Below are 24,174 nucleotides of genomic sequence, written 5' to 3'. Positions count from 1 at the left end.
CGTAGAATGTGATAAGCTAGTGGTTATGCAAGTTAGGAAAACATGCCTATGTCTTTTAAGGGTTGTAGTGATTTTCACACTCCACTTTTAGCTGTGTGCGCTCCAAACTGAATATTTTATAATTTTTTTTGGCACTTACGAGAGGAGTACATGAGACTAAAATTGAGTGCTGAAATCATTAGCCTAAATTTATCTCTGGAAGGGTGTTATATTTGAAACATGTGTTTTAAGGAAAAATTTTAGGGTGTAAGTTTATGTTTGATGCCCAAAATCGGATCAACAGGTCATAATCTTATGTGGCACATCCAACTCAATATGACTTTCGTCCAGGGTTGAAGATAATTCGCATTTAGGTATTAGCAAAACCAAATTGATCTTGATCAAGTTGGAATTAAAAGTTAATGCATCAACAAAAGACATCCACGGTTACTGCACCATGCCTAAAACTTGTGGAAAGCTCAAATAAGGTATTCTACGAGGCAGAAGAAGAAAGAGGAATGAAAATGAATTCCTTTATCATGTCTTTTTGCACATTGCAGGTACATCCTGTCCATGACTAACATGATTCAAGAATACATCTCATCTCAAACAATTAGTTTAGATTCGATAAAGCTTGAAAATCAATACGTAAATATACGTACATACGCGTTCATACACATTAGGATCTCTATTACCAGTATATAGGTTGAACAGGCTCATCTAAGCATCCACCAAATGAAGTAGAACTAAACTAAAATAACATCGTATATTCCTCAATCTATTTCAACGACAGACTACCTTAAAGAAAGAGAAAGTTGTCTAGCAAGATGTTACAAAAGTGTGTAATATATGCAGGAAGGAAATAACATCAATTCAAGAAGTCATAAAACCAGTAATCAGGGCATTACATCCATGCCATTGCAAATTCGAAATTTAAAAACATCCGATACCACACAAGTCAGAGTGTATATCTCTTGTTGTATCTACTAAGGATGATGTCTGCTTTTGACTTATCTATATTCATATGTACAAATGCAAAGATGTCTGCTTTAGGCTGGATGCATCGTGCAGATGGTTGTACATATCCGTCGACACGCAATAAGAATGCAGCTACGCTTCCAAAGGCGACCTATGTTGCCTTAACCCAACTTCCCCCTCCTCCATGAAGACATTACAGCATCTCCAAACTACTCAATGCAGATAAAAATCCTTGGAGCCTCACCTTGTCTATGCCACAGGGCCAAGTAGATAGCCTTGTGAAATTAGAAGCTCATGGCCCCACAGAAAAGCAATAATACCTATCAAGAGCAAGCCTCCAGCTGATGATTCAGTCACCTTTATTTTAGCTTCAAGACCTTATATGTTCTGATTCAAAATCTTATTAGCATTTTCCAAATTCTGAGCATTGAATGGAAAATCCTCTCCATACAGAAACTTCTCCAAATCCATTCTAGACAACTTTAATAAGCGTAGACATGTAGTCTACTGATAAGCGTAGACAGCAATACTTGAAGAACGTGACAAATTCAAAGAAAGACATAAGAATACATGCACCTCCAATTGATATGCAAGGCCAAGAATTCAGTGTCTGCCAAATTAGGGCAAAGTAACAATCTGCATCATAAGCAATAAAGGAACCTATTTTCAAATAAGGAACAAAACATGTTTATAACACGTTACTGAATCATGACAAGGTGACTTCCACTGTAAGAAGTATTACAAGGTGCCAACCATTTGAAAATTAATAAAGAGGTGCAGATATACCTGCTGTTATATTTCTCAACTGATTACATAAGTTGTTGTCTCCGCTAAACGTATGCGATCTTAGGAAAAAGAAAAGATCATTGCAATGAGACTCAACCTTCAGATTGTCTATTGTCCATGGGAATCAAATCCAGAATTGGTTAAAAGCATTGCAAGTCACTTTTTCATTTTCTTGGCAGTGACATTGCACATGTTTACACTTCTGAAATAGGCCTGTACTGACTAGTAACATCTGGAAAATCAGATTCAGGCACTCATATTCTCATGGCTTGGAGCACTAACTGAATCTAAATGGCATGCATGCCAAGATGTCTAAAACAAAAAAATGAAGTCATACCACAAAACTAACATTCTCTTGAGATCAGCAAACCTCCAGCAGCTTACTGAATAGATTCATCCCGAAAGATACCAATTTCCAAATCAACTTTCATTACACATCCCATCAAACCCGGGTTTTTAAACTTAAAAAACCCAATCGACAGCCACAAGCACTGAATATATTGTGTTCCTCACCATTAAATTCTCATCAGAAAAGGCTCACACCCAGAGCTTTGATGCCTTATTGATCTGGTCCCCTACAAATCAACCAAGTGGAGGACATTATTAACAGAGCCGGGAGAAAAGCACTGACAACCGTTGATATCTCATAATTTGATTGAACCACAATGGATGCAAGATATGTGTAATGCAATGAACTTTGAGGCTAACCAAACTCAAGAACACAAAATGCAAGAGATTGGTGATGCCAAAGGGAGCAGGCCAAGTCAAGCAGGTATTCTAATAAGAAAATACACATAAATTAAAGCAGCTAGGCCAACCCAACCAGGTCTTCTAATAACAAAGTACACATAAATGTAATCAGCTAGAAATTGAGTATGCGACCAAACAATAAATTTACTTATGGGCAACCTTATAATATTGAGCAGAAGCAATCTGATACACGTGAGTGATGAAGCATCAACGTATCAAAATCATACGTCCTCGATTTCAACTTTCCTTTGATACACATTCCACAACTGAGGTACTTCTTTTTGATATTTGGTCACAAACCTCTCCACGAAGAGCTTCTCGTCAGGTTGAACCACATATCCCAAACTCAAGTTTTCATCTATCAAACCTTTCAACCACAAAACCTTAACAACCAAACACCTTGGGATTATTCTCTTCTCCAAACTGTGACGCATAACCCACGGGCATTTGGCAATCATCCCTGACGGCCATCCCATCTTGTTCACTAAAAATTCCATTACTCGCATTATTTTCTTCTCCGACATAATCATAAACTCCGGATTTTTCCTGAAAGCAGAAAGAACATCATTCTCAGACCAACCCCACCTCATATAAACTTCACGACTGCGTTTCCATATTGACTTACTGTTCTTACCACACAATGCGTTTAGTGCAAACACGAAATTCGAACTTTCCAGATTAAATCCCATTTCCTTAACCTCACCCACAACTTCACCAAACTTGTTATGGTCGTGCATCACAACATGAATGTAATGAGCTAGTAACACAGAAATGGAAGATTGAGGCATACCCAGTTCTCTCAAAAGCCCAATATTTAGCACCACATCATTGCAGTGACTGCCCAAGAAAACCCGCGACCTGCGCTTGAAAACAGTAACAATATTTTTCTTAGAAATCATACTCCTAAGGAAATTATAAGTGGGTACAATCCGTTCCCTCAAGCTTACTATCAATAGCAATGGATTAGTGGCCACAGATCTTGCAAGGTCCTTCCTTGAAACTCCGACAGAGCTGAAAAACTGAAGCTTGGGCGAAAGGGTTTTCTCGGGACAGGATGAAAGAACTCTTGGGCAACACTTGACAACCTTTGAGATTTGGGGTTGAGAGAGGCCATGGCTTCTTAGAAGGGCCAAAACAGAGTCTGCTCTGTCTGGGGCTTTCAACTTGACCATCTTGGACGCTGAAATTGCATCTTCTGGGGACAACCCACATGAGTTTATGAGGTAAGTGACTGTGAAATCGTTTTGGGTTGGTGAGATTTCGGTGGTGATGTATCTGTAAAGAAACTGAGGATGAAGAGTGAAATGCGAGGGTTTTGCGTCTCCAACCATAAAGCTTCTAGTTTTGGAACCAAATGTGCAAGAAAATAATGAACAACCCAATCTGAGATTCTTCAATTTGAAGAGTAGAACCATGATAGATGTGGCCCTGTAAAACGATGAAGAAGATGAACAATTTGTTTTCTAAAATCCTAGCGGGTCTTCGGTCCAAAGGGTTTGTTTTCACTTTTTGAACCAGAAGGGTTTTTTATTTAACTAAAACGGGTTCATAGGGTTTTAACTAGGGGTGGTTGCGGTTCGGTAACCGCGAATTTTTACTCAAACCGCAAACCGACCGACTATTTGCGGTTTGGTGATTTTTGAAACCGCAAACCGACCGCGTTTTGCGGTTTACCGCATTGCGGTAAACCGCAAAAATGCGGTCGGTTACCGCGAATTTGAGGTTTAAAACCGCAAATTCTCAAGCATTCACAAAAATATAAATTTACAACCTAAATAAATAAATACACAACCTCAATTTCTCAAGCATATATAAATTCACAATCGATTCCAATTCTCAAACATTCACAACCTAAGAAAATTAAAGTTACAATTCCAAACATTCCAATTAAAGTTAAACTTCTCAAGCATTCCAATTCCAAATCCTTTAAATTTACAAACCAAAAGCAAAATGAATTAAAGTTACAACCAAAAAGAAAAATTCAATTCACAGTTAATTAAAGTTACAAACTAAAAGGAAAAATGCAATATACCAATGTTACAAACTCAAGTGTTGGTGGTGAGTGGATTTGAAGAACCCCTTTGTATTGTTTGAGCACCAATGCTATCTACAAATAAAACAACATAGTTTAGTACATTTTATTATAAGAAGAAGCATAAATAACATTAGCATAAATAAACTAATTACTTACAAGTTGTCATATCTTCCATTTCTTTGTAGAATTCAACCTCATCATCTGTTGGTTCCTTGTAAAAGGAAAATTCGTCCGCTCTAAGCCCATCACTAGTACACACTAATGCCTCTATCATTTTAGGATGCAAAGAGCTTCTAAAAGGATCCACAATCCTCTTGCCTAGGCTAAAAACATTTTCACTAGCAACCGTAGAACTTGGAATTGCAAAGACATCCTTGGCAACTTGTGAAAGAATAGGATATCTTGTTTGGTTCCCTTTCCACCAATTCAAGAGAAGAGAAGGGTTTACAATTTTACTTAATTATTCATAGAGTATAGCCGTGCGGCTATACTTTGCGGTTTGCGGTAACCGCAAATTTTGAAAATCAAATACCGCAACCGCAACCGTAAATGCGGTTCGGTTCTTAATACCGCGATTGCGGTTTTATTGCGGTAAAATATCGGTTGGTTTTTGCGGTTTTTCAGTTTTTCGGTTTAAAATGCCACCCCTAGTTTTAACCAAGGTCTAAAATATCGTGATATCGGAAATATCGATAGTTCAAAAATATGAAAATTTCGATGAAAATATCAGGATTGTTGTAAAGAAGAAACATGTGGAGCCCACATTTATGGGGCCCACAAAGAAAATTAAGCAAAGTATTTGGCTGCACACTCACGGATGTGTATTGTAGAAACACGGGTGCCATTTAACATGTCTATAAATAGAGAAAGAAGAAGAGAGAAAGAAAAGAGGAAAAGAAGAAGAGAGAAAGAGATAGGAAACGGGGAGAAGAAAAGGAAAGGAGGAAAGAGAGAAGAAAAGGAAAGGAGGAAAGAGAGAAGAAAGAGAAAGGAGAAAAGAAAAGAGAAAAGAGAGTCAGGCAGAGAAGAGGAAGAGAAGGAAGAAATAGGGTGAGTGAGCAGAGAGAAAATTCAGTGAACCACACATATTGTAAACACTAAAGTTGTAGCCCTATTATTTTACATAGTGGAAAAGTTACTACTGCTGCTCTCCAGGGACGTAGGCATAGCCGAACCTCGTTAAATACTGTGTCTCATCTACTTTACGTGCAGCTCAATATTCGCACATATTCCAGGTTATTTTATAACACGTTATCAGCACGAGAAGCTCTCAGGTATAATTTTTGTGCTGCACTATTATTTATACTATTAACCATTATGTTGATGTAAAGAAGAAAAGCCAACGCATCTAGCTTTCCACTAATATATCAGTATAATATATATATATATATATTATATATGAAAAGTTGATGGTAATATAATATACTATCTTTATCTGCTTTTCTATTACTAACCACTAACAAAAATGGACCCTTGGTAATACTAAACATATTATCAGTGGGAGACCGTTACTAATACTAACACTTTCCTTATCTTGTTCAGTGGTGGTTTTTATTCCCACATTTATTTTATTTACTGTATGGTGTAGGTTTATTACCCATACAACAGTATTTATTTAAAAGGGTGGTGCAGGTTTATCGCCCACGCCTTTGCTTTTATTTAAATGTATGGAGCAGAATTAGTGCCCATCCAAGCACGTTTACTTTATCGCAAATTTACTTTTACTTAAAGTATTATTTATGGTATGGTGTAGGTTTATTACCTATACGGCAATATTTATTTAAAGGGTGGTGCGAGTTTATCGTCCACGCCTTTGCTTTTATTTAAATGTGTGGAGCAGAATTAGTGCCCATACAAGCACGTTTACTTTACCGCACATTTAATTTAATTTAAGGTATGGTGCGGGATTAACGTCCATACAGCAAGCTTTTAATTTATTTAAGGTATGGTGCGGGATTAACGTCCATACAGCAAGCAATTTAATTTATGAATTTAATTTACTGCACATTTACATTTATTTAAAAGGGTGGTGCGGGTTTATCGTCCACGCCTTTACTTTTATTTAAATGTATGGTGCGGGTTTATCGTCCATACCAGTAATTTATTTACCAGCAATTTATTTTATGGATTAATTGTGCTGTATGATGAGTTTTTACAGTATGCAGATCAGGACCAGAAGTTCCTTGATCCTCATCACACAATTACATCAGGACTTGAAGATCCTTGATAATGATATTAATATGAGAGCTGGCAGTCTCTCCGGTACTGTATTTGTAAACATGTGATCGAAATTAAGGGTCCTTGATCCCTGACATGTAAATAAGGACCTAGAGTTCCTTAATGATGTAACAGTACCGTATTGGTTCATAGTGCTGTACACATTGATGATAACTGTACTGGCAGATGAATAGATACGTATTCATGACTTAATGAATAGTACTATTCACATGAATAGTGACGTATGCATAAATATGAACCATTTTGGGTAAACCGTCACTATATACAAAAGGGAACCTGCAGTTTCATGGTGCCGTACACATTGATGATAACTGTACTGGCAGATGAATAGATACGCATTCATGACTTGATGAATAGTACTATTCACATGAATAGTGACGTATGCATAAATATGAACCATTTTGGGTAAACCGTCACTACATACAAAAGGGAACCTGCAGTTCCTTAAACTCATGGATGAACAATTAAATGAGATGCCAGAACTTCCTCAAAATATGGACAATTATGCAAGGGCTTGAAGTCCCGAAATATGTACAGAAAATTGTAAAAATGTCCATACCATGAGAATATGTGGCTTTGGCCTGAAGTTCAAAATTTAACAGTGTTGAGAACCTGAAGTTCCAACAATTAAATGGACAACCCTTGAGGCATTATTGCAAATTGTGGTATGCTACATATTTCTTTGGCATAAGAAGATGATGAATTTAAAGTTCGATTTTGTTATAATCGACATCTCAAGGAAGAAATATATTTTGTGAATTCCGGTTGTTAAGAACACACCGCGAAATGGATAATATCAATATAAACCTCAAATAATGAATTGAGGCTCCCCACATATTTTGTTATATCTGGGCCGGAAGCCCATGGATCCAAATATATGAGAGATCCTAAACTTGAAGTTGTGGGTATATAGTAGTTAATGCTCTTCACTACTATATTGCGATATTATCATGGCTTTTACTCAATTCACATTTCATGTCCATTTGAAAAGGGCAAATAAATTCTGAGTTTGTGCCCAGGCCAAAAGTTCCGGGCTACCATGCAATTTGGGAGAGACAATGTGGTTATTTGAACCTATAAGGCACAAGGTTCCAAACCGTCATTTTGAAAAGACGTAAAAACCACAGGTGCAAGTTTAAAAATGTGCGCAATTATTATTACAGGAACATACAACAGATAGATTTTTTTTCCACCTGCAATTAAGGTGCAGGCCCTGTAAAATCTATAAAATTACATTATGTTCTGGAAGCCTCTGAAGGAAGAGTACGGCGCTTCTTAAGCTTGGCCATGAGCTTCTCGTGGTCTCCCAAAATTCTTTCATTGGAGACCTGCAGCATGTCTAGCCTTCTCAGTGTATCAACGGAGTACGAACTCATCAGTTTCAACAAGGAATTATTCTCTCCTTTAAGTTTCTCAACCTCCTGTTGAGACTCATGAAGCATTCTTTGAAGATACGAATTTTCAGTTGTCAGCTTCTCAACCTCGTTTGCTCTAGCACGCAAACGATCAGCCATGTTAGAAACAGAAGCAGCACTCTGAATGCTAAAAGCCATTGAGTCATCAATAGCCTCTTCCTTAGACCTCCCTGTTAACAGCATTTCATCCATTGGAGTAATGAAATTCCTAGCTACTATGACAGCAGTAGCATCATTCATCATCACAGAATCATTAACTGTGAGATGACGATTTTGGGATACAAAGGATGAACGCCAAACTTGGGCATCATTGGTAGTTGTGGGAGCATCATTTAAATTGAAATAATTTGGGCAGGAAGAAGAGGAAGCCATTTTTGAGAAGGTTTCGAAGAAAGTCTTCGGAAAATTAAAGTTTCAGAAAATGAAGAAATTTGAGTTGAAACGCAGTTGCTCCAATCAAGTTTTGCAAAGGCCATATCTATAGGAGGAAATATGGCTACTGTTTTTCAGGACCCCAATATCTTCTCGAATCCCCATATTATCTTTTTCTTTCCCAGAGTCCAAAACTTCACGTGGCCTCTAATAATGCCTGTCGGCACTTTCGGCGTTTTCAACTATTATTTTCAAAGCCGATCTTGCTTTACGGATTTCACGGAGCTACTTTTTCAAAAGCATCCCGAGAATCTCGCAATTTTCCTATGGTTAATTTGAAATTCACCGGTTCTACCTATTCATTGTATTTGTGTATAAATGTGTTACTAACGAAATTTTCTTTGTAGAAGACATCCAGTTTACTCCATACCTAGTGATGCGATATCTACTTGTTTTTCTTATCAGTAAGCACTCAATATGCCTGAGAAGCAAGACTATCTCTGATCATCCATTCAGGAAGCAAGACTATTCCTGATCATGTTTCCGCTACATCAGGGAACTGTGAAGGCGACCTTATGCTCTAATCTCTGGAAGTCCTTCTAGACTAGGAGATATGAGAGCTTATTGTCTGCTCCCACCAGCTTCCTTCCTTGATTGCTTACCTTACCTTGCAATCAATATCACAATCTTTTTGCATTTTTTCTCTTTTTATAACTCTCTGTTCATAAGAGATTTTATTTCTTTAGAATGAACATCTGAAGAATGAATCCATGCAGTGATTCTAACTCTGAGAGTTATTTGTTTTTGACAGAGAAAAGAATTGTGATTTTTGCTCTTGCAGGATATAACAAGATCATCAAGTGATACTTTATATTTACTGGGCCGATATAAGCTTGAATGATACTTGAGAAAAGTTTCTCCCACCTAAGGATGTAAGCAATACTTGTGTTATTTTATGCTTATATACCTATTTGATATTTTATCTTGAAAGGTAACCAAATGGGGAGATAAGTCCGTTCCAAAAGAATGGCTTGTATGTATCCATGAATTATTAACGCAAATTTTACAGATTGCAAGTTGGATACATTGATAATACACTGCACAGATTAAAGTCCCATAAGAACAGAATATGGGTATAGCAGTGATCAATATGGGTGCACGCCTGTTGCGTAGCAAATGATATGGATTGAAGTCCCGAAAGGACAATCCTTTGACATGTCAATATTGATATTATGCACACCTAATGCGTAGCAAATTATATGGGTTAAAGTCCCATAATATGGGTTAAAGTCCCATAAATTAATTGACATGTATGTATTAATCTGTGGCATGCCTGCAGCATGACAGATATATGGGTTCTAAATGTTCCAACTCCCTAAATGGAGATTATCCACGCCCTACTATAAAATAACGCTTCATTGGAGGTTATAATCCACATTCTTACATAATAAAAGCCCTCTGAAGTGGCTTGGGTACCCAAAAGCAAAGAAATGCTTATAATTGATGTATGCGCATGCAAATGAGAATGGTGAGATCATGAATTGATGAATGACAATTTTTGGTTTTGGAGTAGCTACTCAAATCATCAATGGGCTGTGTTGATTGGAACCACGTTCAATTATTAAATGTCGACAATATTATTGGCCAAAATGGAACGAGGTAATTCCATTATAAATGAGAATGAACGTGAAAGAACAAACCCACAGTACGAACCCCAAATTTGTCAATACTGAAAGTTATACTTGGGTGTTCGGAATAAAAGGGAATATACCTACTTTGTATGACACAATGTTTTTGGCAGAAACAAGGAATGTTGGGTTTTCTCCATATTTACAGATTCAATTGTGCCCCCCTTATTACACAATTACGGAGACCAACATATTATCTTTAAGGGTTATTAAATGCACGGAGCATATCGCCAGAAGTGATTTCCTAAAGATGTATAAATAGCTGGGTTAAAGCTATATAATGTGTCATAAAGTTTAATCCCTTTTAAACAAAATCCGTTGAGAGGATTGACATTGCATAAAGCAAGTCCCTAAAGGACATGTGCTTGAAGCACAAAATTTGTACTCAATATTAATATGCATAAATTACCTCAATGAGTACATTGATGTGATTGCAACACATTAAAGATTCTGCAGAATTCAAGAAATATTTGTCTCGACTTAAGGATCGAGCATTATACCAACGAGATTATTGCTTATACTAAGAAAGTATTGAAGCATTTTTATGAGGATTATCCGTTGGACACTTTAATGATTTTCTGGAAGTATATTGGACCGGACATCATATTTTCCAGATAAGGATAAAATATTTTCCTCAATCAATTTATTGAGGTATATTTGATGCTATCTCCGCATAACACCATGTATGGGCATATTCTTTCATATGATCTTACAAATAGCCCAGGTTTTGTTGGAAACGCGGACTCTGAAAATTTCTATGATTTACATAGAGATAGCTCACTGGAAATAAATTTACTATATGAATTGTTGGTGGCTACATCATTCACTCACTCCGAAAGATTCTCACTCCAAAGATAGTTATGAAGACATCAGGGGGAGATATTAATCAGGGGGAGCATCCAGAAGTATGCTATACAGATTGTTGTACTCTTTTTTTTCTTCCTTCCATCAGTTCTCTACCTTACTAGGTTTTCTCCAAGCAAGATTTTAATGAGGCAACCAATCTAGGGACATGTGGTCTCCAAGGGGGAGTGTTGTAAAGAAGAAACATGTGGAGCCCACATTTATGGGGCCCACAAAGAAAATTAAGCAAAGTATTTGGCTGCACACTCACGGATGTGTATTGTAGAAACACGGGTGCCATTTAATATGTCTATAAATAGAGAAAGAAGAAGAGAGAAAGAAAAGAGGAAAAGAAGAAGAGAGAAAGAGATAGGAAACGGGGAGAAGAAAAGGAAAGGAGGAAAGAGAGAAGAAAAAGAAAGGAGGAAAGAGAGAAGAAAGAGAAAGGAGGAAAGGAAAGAGAAAAGAGAGTCAGGCAGAGAAGAGGAAGAGAAGGAAGAAATAGGGTGAGTGAGCAGAGAGAAAATTCAGTGAGCCACACATATTGTAAACACTAAAGTTGTAGCCCTATTATTTTACATAGTGGAAAAGTTACTACTGCTGCTCTCCGAGGACGTAGGCATAGCCGAACCTCGTTAAATACTGTGTCTCATCTACTTTACGTGCAGCTCAATATTCGCACATATTCCAGGTTATTTTATAACAAGGATATTATCGATATCGATAAAAATTGAATAAAAACCACGGAAATTGTAAGAAAAACTTGAAAATTTTTATTGAAACTTTGGAGAATGTTTATTTAGTCAATTATCTATGAGTTTATCACAAAAAATTAGAAGGAAATGCATTGCATGATGGATTTAACTAATTTAAATTGATTATACAGCAAGCGGGCAAACACTATGAGTGTAAAAAATATGTAATAATTAATGAAAAAAGATTAAATACACCGTAATCATTTATATATAATGATTTACTATAATATTTTACACTTTATACATTACATGGTAAGATACATGAATGACTTAGTACCACATAGAGTTCCTACGAGGTTCAAATTTTTCACTATCTTCATCATCTCTATGTGTAGAGTAAGTGTATTGTGAAGAGTAGTCATCAAATGATAAATCCCCAAAATAGTTTTGCATATAATTGTTAACATACCACCCATATAAATATAAATATTTTAGCATATTATCACAAAAACATAAGTGATATGGTGTTTAAGGTGTTGGAGGAGTAAAATGGGAGGGGTTCATATCCCCGTTGTGCTTTTTTCTCCCCTTTTTCCTTTTTTTTTTCCTTCACATCGATATTTTCGATATTTTAGCCATATTACACCAATATTTTGACAAAATATTACTGAAATGTGAGCGAAATTATCGACATCGATATTTTCCGATATTATCATCGATATTGTCAATATTTATACGATATGTACATGGATATGTTCCGAAATATCCGTGATTCGAAAAAACCGAAATATCCCTTATATTTCATCGATATTATCGATATTTCAGACTATGGTTTTAACCAAAACCGTGATATCAACCGTAGTAAACGTCATTCTTTGGGTTTTAATCACGCGCTGTTACGTGTTTATATTTTCCAACACGTTATTATGTGTATAAATTTTTTACAAAATAATGTATGATTAATTTGAAATACTGTTATAATGACATCCTCGTTGCGTAAAAGTTATTCTCGATTTGGGAGTTAGCACTCCTCCAACAAATGGGATCATTGAGATTTGAGAGCAGTTTCATTTATTGTACTCATATCCCAAACATATAGCATCATTTGGAAGTGGCTTTAGGTTAAGTGTTGCTTGCATATGAAACAACTACTAGTAACATGAATCTCGTAACCATCTCTGTTTCTTCCATATGTTTTAGGACACTAATATTCCCTACTTAGGCCTCATAAGTAGCTCAGTTTGATATGGATAAGAGGTGAAAAACCAAGAAAAGCTAACGAAAATTGGTAGTTTTGGGGTTTATGGGGGAACACTTAACCCAGAAGAAACTTTCCTACTTTTTACTTAATAGTTCCCAACATTTCCTTTCCTTGAGAGTGAATTTCAAAGACTCAACCACGATTTCTTCAATGGCAATTGCTAGAAAATATAAAACGGGTGAGGTTCATCAGATCACCTCAAACATCCTACTGTTAGAAGCCTCCTACGGTCACCACCACGTACCACGAACATGCCACCATGAGACTCAACTTCGGTGCACGTTCTCAGGTCACGGCTAGAGGGTTGGCTATAAAAGTTGCCTTTTTGACGCATCACGTCCTCAAGACCAAGGGCTCAGGTGAAATGTAAGCCACATAAAATATGAGATTTTCTATTTAAATCTCACACTTCTCTTAGTTCACCCCATGTTCTAACTTCATCCCAACTTTTAATTTAAATTTTCACAATTTCTAAGAAAACCCCACTATATTCCCAAACTACCCTTAAATACACCCCAAACTGAAAAATAAGAACTAAAAGAGATTTTCTATTTAAACCCCACAATTTTCTTTGTTCCCAGTAAAAAAAAACACAAACAAATGAAACTCCAAATTCGAAATTTAATACTTTCTAGAGAAAAAGAAAAGCTTTACCTCTCTCCAAGAAATTTTAAAATTTACCTCTCCCCGAAAATATTTGAAACTTTAGTTGGAGCCAGGTGAAAAAGAAATTTTTAGGCTTAAAGCGGTGATAAGTTGAAAACTTTGGAGATTTTGTAATTTTTGGAATCGTTCAAGTCTATTTATATTTATTGGAGGAGTTAGAAGGCTTTGGAACCTTTTTTTGGAAGCTTTTTTGGGAAATGGAGGTACAGGAAAGTGGCACACACATCTTGCAGAACGTTGGAAAGTGATCTTGCGTTTGCTCGTTGGATAGTTGTACGGTGCTTCCTACATTCGGCAAGTTACACCTGCCACACACATTAGGGGCAACTCTTTTTGTACAAACCAGCAATTTCAATTTGAACAACAATGAAGAATCTCCTACATACCTCTAAAATATTTGACACACGAATTCATGTTTAGGTCACAATCATCACTTGTAATCGAAAACAAAGGCACAATTGCCACAATACATAACCAGTTAACACTACATGTGATGGCCCTCTAGCCTCGCTATGTATATACATCATGTCATTGCAAGGAGAAAACTTGTGTGAACCGGTTACAGCTAAGTTTTTCTCCGTTACAAGCTCATGCTTCCAGCAACCACTCCTCTCTTTTTATCCTAACTGATGGAACTCACCTTCTAGTTTCAGGTTCTAAGGATTTTCCAGATTATGGAAGGCAACTCCACCGCAACAGGAAATTCTCCAATTGTATTCTAGAAAGGGGGGCACAAAAATTCACATCCTCACGGGCAAAGTATAAAACTGAGCTCTAAATATTTTATATGCACAGTATATACAAAATGATCAAGCATGGACACTTGAAACATGACAGCAGCAAATTTACTATGTGCAATTAAGGTGCGTAATAAAGGTATCAACAACAATTTGTCTTACCACCATATCAACAACAATTTGACTTTTCACACAATCACATTCAACCTATCAGTTTGGATTTGGGATATCATTTTGAAGCTAATTTGTATTTAGGATTTAGCAAAACAAAATTGACACTGATCAAGTTGGAACACATAATAAAGGTATCAGCAACAATTTGTCTTACCACCACACCATACACAAAAACTTGTGCTGGAGAAAGGACTGATGTCCTCCACAATTGCTCCACAATGCCCCAGCTTCATGAACTAATACAATTTTTGCAATTGCACCAAGTGGAAAAAGCTAAAAGATGGTATGCTAAAAGGAAAAGGAAGAAAAGAAAGAGTCGTACATCATTACAATGTAAGACGCTTTGTGCAGAATGCAGATATCCTATCCATGACTAGCGTTCCTATTTACAACGTCAATGTTCATGAATCATACCAGTCAGAGACTAACCTGATTGAAGTACACACAGCTCATCTCAAATATTACTTCTTCAATCATAACCCCCACCGTGCCGCCCCACCCCTCCCCCAAAAATCCAAAAAAGAAGAAGAAAAGAAGAAGAGATAATTGCTTCCTGAAGCTGCTTTTTCTTTCATCTGAGAAAGGGATAAAGTGCTGACAGCTATTGATATGTTATAACTTCAAAAATGGACAAGATTAAATTCCGAATAAAAGCAATATATGTGTCTATTTTATGAAAACAATTTTCAAGGCTAACCAATGTTAATGTATAAACTGCAGGAGATTGGCAACACCACCGTGGTAAGGCAAACTTTAAGCAAGTCATCTAATAAGAAAGTATATATAACTAAAAGCAGCCAGGCTATGAAGTAAAAAAGTGAACAGATGAATTTACTTCCAGCAGAATTTAATAACACGTTGGGACAATTTCTAGGGTACAAGACAACCTTCTAATATTGTGCCAAAAGCAAGCTAATACAAGTGAGTGATGGTTACAAACCTGGATATTCAGGGGGTAAGTCTATATACAAGCTCAGCCATTTCAAGGTATCAATATCATACATCCTGGATATCCACTTTCCCTTGATATACATCCCACAATTGCGGTACTTCTTTGAGATATCCGGTTACAAACCTCCCCAAGAACTCCTTCTCTGCAGGAAGCAACACAGAACCTAAATTCAAGTTTTCATTTACCAATCCTTTCGACAATAGAACTTTAACAACCGAACACCTTGGAATAAGTCTCCTCTCCAAACTGAGGCTCAGGACCACTGGATATTTGGCAATCATTTCTGATGGCCATCCCATCTTATTCACTAAAAGGTCCATTGCCTGCAGTAGTTTCTTCTCCGACACAATCATAAACTGCGGGTTCTTCCTGAAAGCAGAGAGAACATCATCCTCAGACCAACCCCACCTCCTAAAAACTTCTCGACTTCGATTCCATATCAGCTTATTCTTACCACACAAGGCACGCAGTGCATTCACTGAAGTCGACTTTTCCAGATTAAATCCCATTTCCTTAACCTCACCCACAAGTTGACCAAAATTTTCAGGATTTATCATCAAAACGGTAGTGTAGTGAGCTAGCAACATAGAAATGCATGATTGGGGCATACCCAATTCTCTCAAAAGTCCAATATTTGCCAACACATTGCAGTTACTTTCCACGAAAATACACGAGTTATGCTTGAAAATAGCAACAAGCTTTTTCTCAGAAACCAGACTCCTAAGGAAATTGTACGTGGGTATGATCTGTTTCTTCAAGCTTCGTGACAAAAGCTTCGGATTAAAAGCCAGAGTTTTTGCAAGGTCCTGCCTTGAAATTCCAAGAGAGCTGAAAAACGCAAGCTTGGGCAAAAGGGTTTTCTCAGGATTGGCTAAAAGAAGTTGTGGACGCGACCTCACCATCTTGGAGATCTGGGTTTCAGAGAGTCCATGGTTTCTCAAAAGAGCCAAAACAGAGTCTGCTCTTTCTGGGGACTGCAACTCGACCCACTTGGCTGCTGAAATGGCACCTTCCGGCGACAAGCCACATGAGTTTATGAGGTAAGCGACTGTGGAATTGTTTGGATTTTCTGAGATTTCAGTGGTGAGGGGTCTGTAAAGTAACTGATTTTGAAGAGAAAATTGCCAGGGTTTTAGCTCTCCAACAATAAATCTTTTAGTTTTGGAAGCAAATGTACAAGAATATATTGAACAATCCAATCTAAGGCTCTTCAAACTGTAGAGCGGTACCATGTCAGATGTCTCAATTTCAATTTGAAGATTTCTTTAGAAGAGAGAACTGAAATCGTCAGCTGAGCTGCTGATGTATCGCAGTCGCAGATAACGTTGCCCCGAAAAGAAAAATCTAATAAAAACAGGACCCCTTTTTTCTTTTTTTGGACTGAAAAAAAAAAAGAAAAAAAGAAGGAAAAACATGATATAGGTTCCCCAAAAACTTTCAGTTTTCTAGCGTTGATATGGGTACTTTCATCTTTTATTTAAATTTTAATATAAATGATAATTTAAATTACATGAAATTAATTTAATCTATCAAACGGTGAGTTTATTGTTCTGTCCAACTGACCTAACTCACATCTACTGACAAGTTATAGAATAAAGATAGTAAATTTCATGACAGGTGAGAGATAAAGTTGGGAAAGATAAAGTGTTTATTGATTTGTATTATAAGCATAGACAAATGTGTTGAATGAGTTGTGTGAATTATTTTGTATTGACAATCATATTGCTTTTGCGTAATTTGATGTGAACGGTGAATATGTTGTGTAAATGTTTGCGCTTTAACAACAAAGTCCTACAAGCATTTTAGAAGAGAGAAGGGTGGTGGAGGCTAAGATAGACGAGGAGGAGGTGGCCGAGATTTGATTGCGGTGTCTTTGGGGTTTATTAATATTTAATAGTTTTAAAAATTTCTGAAAGAAATTTAACACATTAACTAATATTTATTTGCATTTTACAAAAGAACCACTAGTGCAATAGTTTGGAGCAATTACTCCTCCATTCAAGATCTTGGTTCAGGTCTTAGCATTCATGCAATGTATGTGAGTTTAATAATAGTAATATTATTGCCCCTCTCAATAGAAAAAATCCTTAAAAACATTTATTTGCATTTCTTATTCCCATTCTAATGCTTGGTTTGTCCAATTTCCACTAAAACATGTTTTAATGGAGGAGCCGTCACCTCAATAATTCCATGAGAGCTTGAATTCACAAGAGAGGAGAGGAGAGGGTATAAGCTGGTTCATCACAAGAGAGAAGATGATCTAAATCTGATTGGACCAATATCACAATCAAATTTGCCACTACATTTTCCACGAGCTCAAATAAATACCTCAATTATAGATATTGACATATATACAATATTTGACTGAAAAAACAGTACGAAAAAAAAAAAACCAAAAAACAAGAAACCTTGACTCTTTGCATGTAAGAAGCCAAAAGAACTTTCCAAACCAAACTAGCGGAACAACTCTACCCGTTTCGTTACAACTAAGCCGTTGTAAGAAATTTTGTGTGCATCGGTTGTATATAACCTCCTTACGACATTGTGCATATATACAGTCTCGTTGTCTCTCTATGAGATTGGGGCCTCAATTTCTCCTCGGGAATATTACGCCATTATTTTCTTAAGTCTCTCTGGACAAGGGTTGTTGGTGCTGAACAAAATCAAAAGGAAAGAAGAGGAAGACGAAGATCGAAGGCCTGCTTAATTTTGGGAAGACGTACGTCAAGGGGCAGAGAAGCACGGATAATGGTTAACAACGGTACAGGTGGGGAAACTTATTTTTTAAAGGCTGATACAAAAGATTCAGTGCAGTTATGCTATGTAAGAAAAGTTTCCCCATATGGGCTATGGCGTGCCCAAAACCCCTTGATGCAAGCTCTCCCCGTCCTTGTTATGAGAATGATCATCACCATGTTCTTCACTCATCTTTTGGTGCTCGTGTGCAAACCCTTGCACCAACCACGCATTGTCCCTGAGATTCTTGTGAGTACTGCATACCCTTATTACTCTATTACAAATTATTTATAATTCGGCGTAAATATTATTTGGTGTCGGATATCAATCTACAATATTTGGACGACTATCGATGACCATGTGTTTAACTGGTAGAAAATAATATATACTAGTCCTCCTGCGCCATATTGCCCATATGCTGAAAGGATTGTACCCCTAGATATATGTTTTACATGAATTGACATAACATGCTAATGGTCTTAGCCTTTCTACACGCGTGCCATTTTGGCCATTTTATGTGGTTGTTATAAATCAGAAGAAGAAAAAAGAAATCCTTTTTCAAGAAAAATATAAGCCAAATTGAAATTACAGGGTCCTGGTGAGGTGCGTCGAAACAAATGGATACTTTGAGTCTTAATTAAGTTCTATATTGTTACTGTGTGCTTGAAAAATTTATGTTTATCACGAAAAAATAATTGTCATTAGAGCATATATTTTCAGTACTAATTTAAAATTTTCAGGGAGGCATGGCATTGGGTGTTGTGATCTTTTTGAAATCAAATATATTTCCTTTGAGTAGCTTGTTGATGTTAGAGACTGCGGGAAACTTTGCCCTTGTTTACCACATGTTCCTGGTGGGTTTGGAGCTTGATTTCAAACCAATACTACGTGCTGGGAAGAAGTCACTCAGCATTGCCCTTGTTGGCATTGTCTTTTGTGTCCTTGTTGGTTTCGGCTTATTTCGCTATTTGCTATACAAAGACTTTGACTACCAAACAAAAGCCAAGGGCACAAAGTACGGCCCATTCTTTTGGGGCATTGCCCTTGCCACCACCAACTTCTCGGACCTCGCCGGAATCCTGGCGGACCTAAAACTTCTCTACTCTGATGTTGGAGGACTCGCCTTATCTGCCTCCGTTATCTCCGACTTGTGCTCGTGGTTTCTTCTTTTGACGGGAATGGCCATAGTCAATCATAATCAAATTTTAGCAGTGACGTCCACCTTGGCTTTTGTAGGACTATGCGTTTTCGTTGTACGTCCGGCTCTCTCGCGGATTATTAACCGAATCCGCGAGGGAGCCCGTGAGAGTAACAACATCGACTACCACGGGCTCACATGTTATGTCATGGCTGGGGTTGTGCTTTGTGGGTTAATTACCGATGCAGGAGGATCACACTCCATGGTAGGGCCTTTTATATTTGGAGCTATTATGCCTAGGGGAGAATTCTCAAACACTCTTATAGAGAAGCTCAGAACTTTTGTGCCTGTGGTGTTGATGCCTATCTACTACTCCGTCAACGGCGTAAGAGTCAGCGTTGACGATATTCTCAATCTTAGAGATCCAGCATCGGAAGCAAAAACTGGGACTAACATATATCGTGTAGTCGCTGTTTTCATCATAGCTTTTGTGGCTAAGATTGTAAGCACTTTCGTTGCCGGCTTACTCAACAAAATGTCACCACGGGATAGTCTAGCTCTTGGATTTCTCATGAACACCAAAGGCTTATTGACAATTATTATACTCAACGCTGCTAGGGACCTAAAGGTACATACATACATACTACAATATATCGATATATATGGCTTCAAGCGAGAAATTATATTATGCTACTAGAGTACGACCATGTGGTATAGTTTGTACACATTTTATAATATGAGTGGACGACATGGTTGCTATTTCCCATTTTATGAAATAGTATCAATACATATCCACTTATATTATAACAGGTGTGGATAAGTTATACCACGTGACTGTACTACCGTACTATACTATAATTTATGTGGCTAAATTATATTTAATTTATATATATGTATATATGACATATTATTGAATCATATGTATGTATGCATGTTGAACTCGATACTGGGTATCTTTGAAATCGATCCTTGTTATGTGGTATTTATGTTGCCAGGTCTTGAACAGACAAACTTTTTCACTAATGATGGTGGCGATTTGGATGATGACATTTTTTGTTGGGCCGTTTCTAGCCGTTGTTTACAAGTCGACTAGTAGGCCTTCCACGCAATACAAACAGAGGAATATAGGAGGCCTAAGACCGAAAACCGAGCTTCGAATCCTCGCATGCATCCACACCTCACGCGATGTCCCTGGAACAATCAACCTCCTTGATGCTTCTAATCCAACCAAACAATCCCCTATACATGTCCTTGCCGTCCACCTTGTCGAACTAACTGGGCACACATCCGCGATGTTGCTTTTGCGTGACACTTCCGGAACTAATACTACCAACATCAATGATGTGTATGTGTCTGAAAACTCCTCTCCCTCAAGTTCCTTTGAACTCTATGCCAAACAGAGAGACAACGTCTTCGTCCAAACACTCACCGCGGTGTCTGCCTATACCACGATGCATCAAGACATATGCAGCATGGCGGAGGAGAATCGTGTTGCCCTTATAATCATCCCATTCCACCAGCAATATTCTACAACTATGGATGGAGGAGGACCACTGCAAGAATCAAATAACTCGCATTTGAAGAGCCTCAACAACAACTTGATTGCAAATGCACGGTGCTCTGTAGGTGTCTTTGTGGATCGTGGCCTCGGTAAATCCACCTACTCCAACTGTCGTCACCACTTTGCCATGTTGTTCATAGGTGGCGTAGATGATCGCGAGGCATTAGCGTATGCGGCTAGAATGGCTGGTCATCCTCACGTTAGGCTAACCGTGGTACGGTTTAACCTTAAACCAAATAAAGAGGGAGCAGAAGTGAATGTTGGTATTTTGGAGGCAATGGAAAATTTAGGGAGGCAAAAGACACTTGATGACTTGTGCATGGATGAGTTTAGGTTGAGGTCAATGACCGATACCTCCATAGAATTATTAGAGAAGCTGGTGATAAGTTGGGAACAAACCCTTACAGAAATAAACGCCATGGAAGGTGACTATGATATGGTCATAGTGGGAAGAAGGCATGAAAGCATGTCAAACGACACCGCCACAATGTTTCTAGATTCTAGCAACGACTCTAATGAGATAGGAGTTGTTGGAAATGAATTGGTATCTTCAGCCTCTTTGGCTACTACATCCATTCTTATAGTGCAACAAGGTGGAGATTCAAATTATGCTTGAGGGATTGGTTAAGGGAGATCTTGTTGGAACAGTTTGAGCATATCATATCATCATCACTACTTGGCAGCTTGGTTCATGAAGTACCACTCACTAAATGGTAGCATACCTAGATCATCTTAGTTTTCTCTCCGCCATTAATTTTCTACCCTTTACCTTGTGATCCAAATCAATGTAACATCACAAATCTTCTATTCTCATTCTTTTGTCCCCTTTGCTACTATATTAAGGGTTTTTATCTCAATTGGTCCTCAAGGTTCACGGAATTATCACATTTTGTCCTTTATATTTTTGTGTGACATGGTTGGTCCTTAACGTTACTAAGCGTACATCAAATTAGTCCATTCCATGAGATTCCGTCAAAATTCTATTAAAATGTTGACGTGGCACATATGTGGAGTCCACACATCCAATGCTATTAGGCCACGTGGCTTTAAATAAAAAATATAATATTTTTTAAGAGTGGTGATTTTCCCACTTCAATTTTATCCACTTACACTCTATTTTATAACTAAAAAAGGAGTGTAAATGGATAAAATTGGAGTGGGGAAATCATTACCCTTTTTAAAGACCCAACATCCATAAAAATGTTTTAAAATTTGAAAAAAAAACATTAAAAAAAAGTAAGGGGAGAGAGAGAGAGAGAGAGAGAGAGAGAGAGAGAGAGAGAGAGAGAGAGAGAGAGAGAGAGAGAGAGAGAGAGAGAGAGAGAGAGAGAGAGAGAGAGAGAGAGAGAGAGTGGGTCAGGGTTGGGGGATAAGCGTTGGATCGCGAGCAAGGACCATAATATTGATAATATCAACGAAATATCGCCAATATTATCTTTTTTTCGGGTCTCGGATGTTTTGGAACATATCCATACACATATCCTATAAGGCTTAACTGCTATAGTGCACCATGAAACATTAATAAATTCCCACTTAATCCCCTCAAAGTTAAAGTGACCCACTTTGCCCCCTTGACCAAGGTTTTGTGTGTCACTAAACCACTTTCCGTCAACGCCATCCCAAGTTCCGTTAAAATGATGATGTGGCAGGGGTATATTGGTCAATTCAACTGAGCTGGGATTTTTCCCACCAATCTGAGGTTGTGACGTGTACTTGTGGACCCCACCTCTAACAACTGAGAAGATAAAACGATCGAATTGATTTGAGCTGCCTGGCGAACCAAAAAACCCCAAATTGGCTTCCTCCTCCCATAGAAGAAGATAAAATCCTAGAAATCAGAGGTTGGGTTTCCACGAAAATTTAAGATGAAGCCTGATATAATTGAAGGAGAGGAAGAGTTGGATGTGGTGGCACCGCGCTGCTTTTGTGGGAAGATAGCTTGCTTACAAACTTCGTGGACTGAGGCCAACCCAGTTCGAAGATTCCATGTTTGTCTGAACTCATCAGTTGTAAGTTTTGTTGTTCAAAGTCTGTGAATTGGGTTAAATTTTTTTTATTAATTGCTATTAGTGGTTGATGTAGAGGAGAAAAAAAGGATGTGGGTTTTTTGTTTGGGTGGATGATGAATTTCCACCTAGAGAGAAGGCTCTGGTGAGTTGTCTACTTAGAAGATTGAAGGAACTTGAAAAGGACATTGGGCGTCGTCAATCAAGAGAAAGAAAGTTAATGGGTTGGCTTATTCTTTCCTGGGGTTTAGTAATGTTGTTGTTTTGGCAATTTCTGTAAAAGTTGCCACAAAATTTGGCCATTAGAGGTTGGCGATGGAGGAATTAGGCAGATTTTAGAAGTCTGTATTTTGCAACTATATGTAAAATATCATGTATTGGTACGTATGTAATGATGGAGGAACATGGTTTGATTTTACAACCATATGTAACTATATATTGGTACTTATATAATGAATGTGGTTTTTGAACACAATGTGTGAGTCAGTTTTTGGATTCTGATACTTTTGTAATGGTATCAAATAATTACCAAAACAACAATACCTCCAACACCTCCTAGAAGGTACGAAAAAAAGTATAAATCAACTTATCTAATGAATACCTAGAAACAGTTCATAACATTGATCAAAATGCACCAAGCTGGAAACAGTTTATAACATTGATCAAATCCTTATAGTTTATAACATCCATCAACTCCTTACAGTTTATAATATTACTTTTAATATGGACCTAAGATCAAAATGAATACCAGTACTTGATTCTCTTGAAAGGTTTGTCCTTAACAGTTAGACTTGCAAAATAATAGTTAATCCCTATTTGAAAGGGTTGTCCTTAACAGTTATACTTGCAAAATAACACTTGAATCAAAAGTTCTTCATAAGAGGCATTTTAACAAAACACAGAACACTTGCACATCATCAGAATCTCTAAGGGTGATAACCATCCAACAAATCCTTCCGACAGGTAAATTTCTTCCTTTTGGCAGGAGATTTGAATCTCTTTTTGTTTGTACTAGTGGCAAAAGGGTGTCAAGTTAAGAACATTGGCTAGTTTGAGAACTTGGACAAGCTTGCACAGATTCACTTCCTTGCACAGATTGAGATCCTTGCACAGTTTGAGAACCATCCTTCCTTTTGGTAAATTTAATCCTCTTTGCAGGAGACT

General features: G+C 37.5%; 3 protein-coding genes across 5 annotated transcripts; 1 reads left to right on the top strand and 2 right to left on the bottom strand.

Annotated features, from left to right (window-relative positions):
- Positions 610–3,999, bottom strand: LOC18785911 (transcription termination factor MTERF15, mitochondrial). 2 transcript variants are annotated; one of them, XM_007219277.2, is made up of 3 exons: positions 2,653–3,999; positions 1,744–2,318; positions 610–1,593 (listed from the first exon to the last, which is right to left on the bottom strand). In XM_007219277.2, exon 1 carries the CDS (start codon positions 3,906–3,908, stop codon positions 2,715–2,717), a length of 1,194 nt encoding a protein of 397 aa, XP_007219339.2. In that variant the 5' UTR covers positions 3,909–3,999; the 3' UTR covers positions 610–1,593; positions 1,744–2,318; positions 2,653–2,714. The 2 variants fall into 2 exon arrangements, with proteins under 2 accessions (XP_007219339.2, XP_020413339.1); XM_020557750.1 differs by having other exon boundaries at positions 1,744–3,999.
- Positions 13,833–16,916, bottom strand: LOC109947011 (transcription termination factor MTERF6, chloroplastic/mitochondrial-like). 2 transcript variants are annotated; one of them, XR_002270019.1, is made up of 2 exons: positions 15,558–16,916; positions 13,833–14,424 (listed from the first exon to the last, which is right to left on the bottom strand). XR_002270019.1 is itself a non-coding variant. In XM_020556274.1 (1 exon), the coding sequence occupies exon 1, from the start codon at positions 16,799–16,801 to the stop codon at positions 15,614–15,616; it is 1,188 nt and encodes a 395-aa protein (XP_020411863.1). In that variant the 5' UTR covers positions 16,802–16,916; the 3' UTR covers positions 15,423–15,613. The 2 variants fall into 2 exon arrangements, 1 of the variants encoding a protein (XP_020411863.1); XM_020556274.1 differs by lacking the exon at positions 13,833–14,424 and having other exon boundaries at positions 15,423–16,916.
- Positions 19,052–21,620, top strand: LOC18785928 (cation/H(+) antiporter 15). Its single transcript, XM_020557145.1, has 2 exons — positions 19,052–20,071; positions 20,439–21,620. Exons 1-2 carry the CDS (start codon positions 19,052–19,054, stop codon positions 21,618–21,620), a joined length of 2,202 nt encoding a protein of 733 aa, XP_020412734.1.

Source organism: Prunus persica, chromosome G2 (assembly GCF_000346465.2).
Source record: "Prunus persica cultivar Lovell chromosome G2, Prunus_persica_NCBIv2, whole genome shotgun sequence".
Lineage (NCBI taxonomy): Eukaryota > Viridiplantae > Streptophyta > Magnoliopsida > Rosales > Rosaceae > Prunus > Prunus persica.
Note: the sequence above shows the minus strand (reverse complement) of the source record. Positions and strands in the feature narration are given on the sequence as shown.

What these genes read in the sequence shown, in the direction of transcription:
- LOC18785911 (XM_020557750.1), bottom strand. Translation starts at nt 3,908, where the DNA reads ATGGTTCTACTCTTCAAATTGAAGAATCTCAGATTGGGTTGTTCATTA.
- LOC109947011 (XM_020556274.1), bottom strand. Translation starts at nt 16,801, where the DNA reads ATGGTACCGCTCTACAGTTTGAAGAGCCTTAGATTGGATTGTTCAATA.
- LOC18785928 (XM_020557145.1), top strand. Translation starts at nt 19,052, where the DNA reads ATGGCATTGGGTGTTGTGATCTTTTTGAAATCAAATATATTTCCTTTG. An exon ending in ACGCTGCTAGGGACCTAAAG is followed by an intron (nt 20,072 to 20,438) that starts GTACATACATAC and finishes TTATGTTGCCAG; the next exon opens with GTCTTGAACAGACAAACTTT.